Below are 7469 nucleotides of genomic sequence, written 5' to 3'. Positions count from 1 at the left end.
AAAGAAAGAAAGAAAGAAAGAAAGAAAGAAAGAAAGAAAGAAAGAAAGAAAGAAAGAAAGAAAGAAAGAAAGAAAGAAAGAAAGAAAGAAAGAGGGAGTCGTCCAAGCAAACAATTTGAAAAGACAAGATGCCAGGCATTATTTTTTTTACCTTGTTTATCCACTCCACTCGCTCCACATCTGGGAAATGGACCTGGAAGAAAATAGAAACACTTATCTTAGAGATGACATCAATAAATCTGCTAACATCATGTTAAAGAATGATGTAGATTGATGTWAGCAATCAAAAACCTCACACTGCCAACACTGGAGCGAAGTTTAATTTATACATATCGTCTATTCAAATTCTGTTTCATTCATTCAGTGGTGAGACCTTTAGGATTGTAAATGAACTGSAAAAAAAGGAAACCTTGGTGCTTCATTTTAAACTGAAGTGCAGCATCATTACAAGACTTCTWAATGACGAGATGACAGAACGTCTGTCTGTTGAGTTCATATGAATGTAGATGAACATGTGTCTGGATATGGTGCTGCTGCAAAGATATTAAATGAGACATATGCTTTTAATCCTTCTTTTTCACATTTAAATCCAGCCCCAGCGCAGCTTCAGCTTTGTCACTGATTCCTGGACATTGGTGTCCAGAATACAAAATTATCTTAGGTGAGCACCCAGCTTTAGCTTGCATTAAAAACAAAACCAGTTTTACATATCGGACTGATACATTCTAAAAAATGACCAATATCGGTCAATACTGATGTTAATGCCGATATATCGTGCATCCCTAATCCAAACCACTTGCTTCACAACCTGCCCCCCTCCAGCTTTTAGACCGGTCCATTCTAGTTTGATAAAAGGGTTTACGACTAGCTGTGCAGAAACGTTTTGTTCACAAATTAATTGAAACAATTCCCAACCAGGGGTACGCGAGCATATTACAGGGGGTACGTGGAAAAATTTCCCAGGTGTGTAAAAAAATTAATAAAAATAAGACTGATATTTGTAGGGCCCTATGATTTCCACAATGTAGAAATTGTAGACGGAATCACGGAATTAACACAAAATGGAATCCAGTATAACACATGGAATCTCACAGAATTCGCTCATTTGGGTGAGTTTCTGACGTATTTTGGACAATACAATGTATTTTGGATGCTGCTGTTTTCTGCACCTGCCATTACCTGGTTTATTTATTTAATTACTTATTTACTTTCAAGACAACATTTTTATCTTTATATTTAATTTGAGTTGAAAAAAAATAAAAAAAATGCCTGAGAATTACATGTTATAGGGGGTTAAATAAATGATTTTCATTTAAAAATTTGTTGTAGCACATTATATTTTTAGAGAATCATCAATACGTTTGACTGAAGGGGTACTAGGGKTATGACAAAATGGCTCAGGCCGTACAGGGGGTAAGTCTAAAAAGGTTGGGAACCATTGACTTAAAAGATGTCAATAAGGGAAGACTTGTCCATCCAGCCTTACATGTTGGAGCCAGAGTCTGACCCAGAGCCAGAGGAGAATGAAGATGACCAAATTGTAGTTGGTAAGTTCAGTTCTGTCTCAAATTCAATGGTATAGTTCAGACAATGCCATTAAAAAATAGAGGAAACTGAACAAGTTGAAAAATAAGACCCAAACAGGAAATAGAGATATCTACRCAGAACTTGAGGGAGGGACTCAGTTCAACTTTTCTGCACTCCTAGAGACAAAAATGCATTTAACAGCTAAAAAGTTGTTTTTTCCCCATGATATTTATGTCCATTTTAAAATGAAACAATACACCTGAAATCACTTCTGACTTAAAAACTCACAAACTGTAAGGATTGTTTTTGCAGTGATACAGAACACGTAAATACAGTACGTCAGGTGCTTTGTGATGCTTCTGTCCTGACCTATTTGGCTTTCTCAGACCTCGACAACATCTTCATGCTTCAGCTGAAGTTCGACCAATCATCTTGGGCGACCAAAGTAAATCAGGCATTGATTTCACATCAAGCAAACCCCTGAAATAAAGTCAGTGCAACAAAGTGCAGCGATGCACACACCCCTTCATCGAAAGCTATACAAACACTGCAAGTCAGTCGCTGAGTTTAAGCCGTTTGTTACTGAATATCAACGGAAAGTCYCGACGAGATCCAACTGCCAGGAAGTGCTGGAGGAGGTTAAGCACACGATGCAAAAGCTACAACAGGCAGCACATCATCAGTCAGCAACGGTGCTTGTGCAGCATTTGTGTCCAAAGTGTTGATGGACCGGTGACAAGAGCAGGACGATGGGGAACAGAAAGTTCCAGCCCAGGCCGGTAGTTTAATATAAGTGGAAGAAGCACTGCCAAACAGTCTGAAACTACAAGTGAGGTGATCATTTACTTGATAGAACACATCATAGCTACTGGCTCATAAAACTGAAAATACAAGTAGTTCGGTTTGGGCCATCATTGTTGAAGTGATGTCATTCCTTAAAAACTTTGTTTTTTTGTCTTGAATGTGTGATAAAATAAGCAGTCTGATCAAATTTCTATCCAATGGGTTTATTATCATCGCCTGGCGCTGAAGCACTGTTAGCAAAATACCTCCTTTCCAGTGGAAAGATTTTGATTAAACTTTCAGGAAGTAATTTAGTCATTTAGTCAGTTTTGCAGAAAATTAGCTAAATTTGGTGTGGTCATAGCCGAGTTATTCAAAACACACATTTGCAGGATGACTCACAGGTTTGTGAATGTTTTTTTACATACATATATGTTTGACCTAAATGACTACAGCTCCAACTTCTTAACATTAGATTATCTTAATTTAAAATTTTGGAATGAAAGGTTGTGGGAAATTCCTTTAAAGAACGATAGGCCTTTTATTTAGAAAGTTTTTATGAAGAAGAAAGGTTATCACAAATAAAAGACAAGACATTTATTAAAACCACAGCCCAACAAAACAAGGACGACTGTAGAGATTGAAACAAAAGGACCACTCCTAGATGCAAAATGGGTTCAGAGGAATGCAAAGCAACCATGATAAGACACAGAGGAGCTGAAATAAAAATAAAATAAGAGCAAATTCTCACAAAATAACTAAAGACTGAGCCTGACTAGAAGAAATGCAAAAGTAACAAAAGGAGAAGCGCAACTTTTGTGCATAGAGTCAAAACAAAAGCAAAAGAGACAAAAAAAAAACTTGTTTTGAATATGCCGGTTTCAGTTCTGGTTCAGAGCCAGAGCCTGACCCAGATCCTGTCGTAGGTTTGGTTGTGTTTGGTTCTAGGTCACGCGGTCATTTGACTTACAACTGAAGCGTTTTCTCCATTTTGCAAAATTATTACATCATATAAGACATAAGAACAAGTTGCTAAACATCTGACATGAATCTAAACACAATAACAAACTCCAAACAGAAAAAGTTATCACGACCACAGAGAGACACTTGTGGACCTCCAACGTTGTTGTGGAAATGTGCTAACAAAGCCATATTTGAGCATCAATTACACTTTTCCCCAAAACCTTTAGAAATAATTTTGCATTCAATTTTGGATTCAGAGCTACTTGTCTAAAATCCCTTTTAGATAATATAGAAATATCACTGTTGCCATCTAAATAAAGGTAATGTGTTGTCTGAGTATAATATTACTATTGTAACATCTTAGAGAGGCTTTGAGCCTCAAAGGCTTCTGTGTAGTCACCACCTGTTCAGATGGTTGAGCAGTGCAGTTCAACTGAACATTCTGTGTAAACTTATTTTGTATTTGCCAAAACACTGCTGGCAAATCAAAAAGAAAAAAATAAAGTAGGTCCTCTGGATGGGTTCTTCTTTAATGAAACATTTTGTCTCTCCTCCAAGAGACTTCTTCAGTCTGATGGGTTTCTGGTGAACTCAGCCTTAAAAGCACACCTCCACATGGTGGACAAACAGGTTAGTCACATGCAAAAGAGGGTCATCGACTAACAATAGGCTTGATTAGCTCTATTGTTCATAGAGGGTCATGTGCCCCATCACCTGACTTATTGGTTTGGATGCTGTGGTTATTTGGTGTTTTGTTATGTGTATGTAGTGCAAGGGTTTTTTTAACATTCCCTTGTTTTTGTCTCTCTTTCCCTCTTTGTGTTGGGTATCATTGGGGCCCTGATTCACACCTTTTGCTCACAGGGGGCTGAATCACACTTGCAATAACAGCATTGTTGGAGGAGGACAACTGGACATGCTGGCCTCCACCTCTGTTTAATGGTGGACGGTTTTTCTTCGCAAAGATGGCTTCCTTTACTCCTCTCTCAAACCAACGTTCCTCTCTATCAAGGATGAGAACATCTTCATCCCTGAAAGAGTGACCGTTGGCCTGTAGATGAGTGTAAACTGCAGAGTCCTGACCCGACGAATTAGCTCGTCTGTGCTGGTTCATTCTTTTGAACAGTGGTTGTTTTGTTTCCCCAATGTGTAACTGATCACAATCCTCCTGACACTTAACAGCGTATACTAAATTACTCTGTTTTTGCCGTGGGTAAAGCAGCAGTTGAGGTGGCCGGTGTGGGGTGGCCTTGAAGTCACCCCTTTTTCTGCAGTGGCCATGGCCACCACTGGCCACCCTCTGGCTCCACCACTGGCAAGGCATTGGTGACACCAGTTTCCGGGTCCTAAAATTAATAATGCTAATATTTGTTATAAACTAGCACTAGAACCAATCCGATGAAATTCATTGCATCATCAGAGGTGTCATAGCTGTGATCAGCTGTGAAGACAGCGATGAAGTGGAAGTAAAACGTCAAAACATGTCCGGAAGAGACATAAAACAACTTAGTGTCTAACAAAAGAAAGAGCACTAGAACCAATTAATACCAGGTCAAATTGGTTTAAAAGGTAAAACAGAAATAAACAACTAAAATGATGCACTTTGCTAGTACTTCTTTCTCTTTCCAACTGAATTTTTTTTCTTCTATCTGCAGATCTGCATGGCACCTAACAGGTCTGTGCATTTAGTTTCAGATCTGATCACCCAAAAACTGAAAAGACTGACAGTGGCACTTTGGACAAACATTTCAGTCTCTCTTCTTGTGTAAAACATTTAGTGATAAGGCATTGCAYAAGAAACCTTACGAAAGGCTTGCAGACATGTTCATAGTTCCACTCCAGACAGTCCCTGGGTTAATTTGAATAAAAAGAGCTGAGGATATAATCTGGAATACAAAAGAATGCACTTTAGCAAATGAAGCCTGGGAATAAGGGCACTACATTATTGACAGCAACAAAAACTGTCAAGGCTGTCTTCTACTTAGACAGTCTAACTCAGGGGTGTCAAACTCCAGTCCTTGAGGGCCGCTATCCTGCATGTTTTAGAGGTTTTCCAGCTCCAACACACCTGATTCAGTGATTGAATTAACTCTTCAAATTGGGCAGAAGCCTGTTAATTACCCAGCGATCAAAATCTGGTGTGTTGGTGCAAGAAAACCTCTAAAACATGCAGGACAGCGGCCCTCGAGGACAGGAGTTTGACATCCCTGGTCTAACTCTAGATTTAAAGTAAAAGAAATATGAGCACGTACTTTAACTCGTGTTCAGATTGTTTGTTTGGAGCACTCAAACTACTATTTCAGTGGTCCAAACTGACTAGCTGCAACAGGTATGACCAAAATAAAGCACTCTCTTAGATAAATCCCAGCTGTAAAAGACAGAAGAGCTTTATTGCCTAAAGTGGGATGCTTTTACTCCACTTCATCTGACCTCTTCACCCCCTCCATCCCCCCCATTTTTACAGCATCTATGCACCGTCAGTCGCATGTCAGCAAAATGTGCTTTTAACTTTTTTCACAACACAATAATGCATTAAAAAGGACTCACAGTGAGTCTGGGCTTGGTACTTTATATATAAAAAAGCCTTGAGTAGGTCAGAGGTTTTACAGTGCGATCGAGTTTAGATTGATCTTAAAAATCAGCCAATTATGGAACCAATTTTGTTTTTAATGCAAGCTAAAGCGAGTTGTTAACCTAAGATAATTTTGTAATTCTGCTCTATTAAGGCCAGAACAAACAAAAAAGTGTTTAAACCGTATATATAATAAAGGGTGGTTTTAATATAACTTTCCACATCTCCTTTCAATGCTTTAAAGGTAAGTGTTGTTACATAATCAGACACCTGTAATGTGACACATTAACATATCTGTTATTGAGTTTTAAACTAATTTTAGATGACAGTTCATCAAAGCTTCCTCATAGATTGGCAAACGAGATGCTGCTGCAGGGCTTTGATGAGATCATTTTATTTTTATTGACACTTTTACTGAGACAAAGTGTTGCAGATCAGGCTGAGTTTCTGCAGCAGAGATGGTCACCCTGGATCCTAAAATAACAAGAGACCCCGTGGACATGTTTTTCTCCCAGAGTGGTGTCTGGTTCACCATTGTACCCTTCTGTATTTAGACTGGGACAGATCATGTCACTGTTTGGGGAGGACAGCTGYCTTCATCGCAGCTTTACAGCTCAGCCCCTGCCACACCTGATCTGCTCAGCTGATGGTTTATTTTCCTGGAAACTCAAAGTGGCCAAGAATAGTGGTGCAAGAAAAGGCAGCTTTAACCGTGGTAACGGGTTTGTTTTCTTACCCATGGTGGTAAATCAGAGATTGAGAGACCCTGCTTGGCACTTCGCTCCTCTTCTTGGTCAAGGAAAGCCAGAGCTCGGCTCAGCCGGGTGTGCTTCCCTCCGGTGATCTTCCTCCAGCAGAAAAAGATAAAAAGTCCAATCAGCAGCCAGCTGAAACTAAACTCAAAATAGCCCAGAACGTATATGGGGAAGATGAGCACGAATGTTTTCACAAAGTGGACCCAGGTTTGGGTCAGCTCGCCCGTTGTTGAGCACGGGTCCGCGGCGGCTGGGCTCGCGTCTGAGGGATGGGGAAAGTTGGGCTGAGCCGGCTGTCCGTTCTCCTTGGGTGAAGCGGGACTCGCGTTGTTTGAGTGGGCTCCTCGCGCAGCTGTCATGCCGTCCCCTGACATGTCCCTCCCTGCCTGCGCCCCGGAGTCTGCCCTCAAACTGTCAAAAAGCGGATTTGGTGGGAGTGAGACCAGAGTTCCCACGTGCCGCGCGCTCAMGTCGGCTCACCTGCGCTCCCTCCCATCGCCCTCCGAGGCCTCACTGGCATCCGCTTTGTTATATTTCTATACGAATGGCTGGAGACAGCATGCCTATAAAGACTACAGCTCTTGTCACACTGCCTACACAGGGCAGGAATGATCTCTTCCAAGAAAGCGCCTGGATCAATTGCGCTATAATTGGATAAACAAAGAACCAGCGCCATCTGGTGGTAACTGRCGCTCATGGAGCAGAACTTTTTCTCTCCATGAAAGTAGGTCAGGATGCAAAATAACAACTCTAAAATACATTAATAAAAAAATAGGGAAAATTATATTATTTTTAAATTAAAATAACTCATATTTGGTCATTGAAATCCAGATATATGGCAAATTATTAAACAATTTGGTGAATTTAGA

At 40.2% G+C, this 7469-nt stretch overlaps 1 protein-coding gene across 3 annotated transcripts in view; it reads right to left on the bottom strand.

Moving 5' to 3' along the window:
• esyt2b (extended synaptotagmin-like protein 2b) overlaps positions 1–7192 on the bottom strand; it is a gene marked incomplete at its 3' end in the record, with an annotated part of 48349 nt that extends 41157 nt beyond the window's left edge. For all 3 annotated transcript variants that reach the window (XM_014013332.1, XM_014013333.1, XM_014013334.1), the window contains 2 exon segments: positions 152–193; positions 6582–7192. In XM_014013332.1, the coding sequence (XP_013868786.1) occupies positions 152–193; positions 6582–6974 (435 nt within the window).
• Between the last annotated feature and the right edge of the window lie 277 nt (positions 7193–7469).

The sequence above is a fragment of the Austrofundulus limnaeus genome, unplaced genomic scaffold (assembly GCF_001266775.1).
Source record: "Austrofundulus limnaeus strain Quisiro unplaced genomic scaffold, Austrofundulus_limnaeus-1.0 Scaffold100, whole genome shotgun sequence".
NCBI classification, from domain to species: domain Eukaryota; kingdom Metazoa; phylum Chordata; class Actinopteri; order Cyprinodontiformes; family Rivulidae; genus Austrofundulus; species Austrofundulus limnaeus.
The sequence above is the reverse complement of the archived record's forward strand: the minus strand, read 5'-3'. Positions and strand labels throughout refer to the sequence as shown.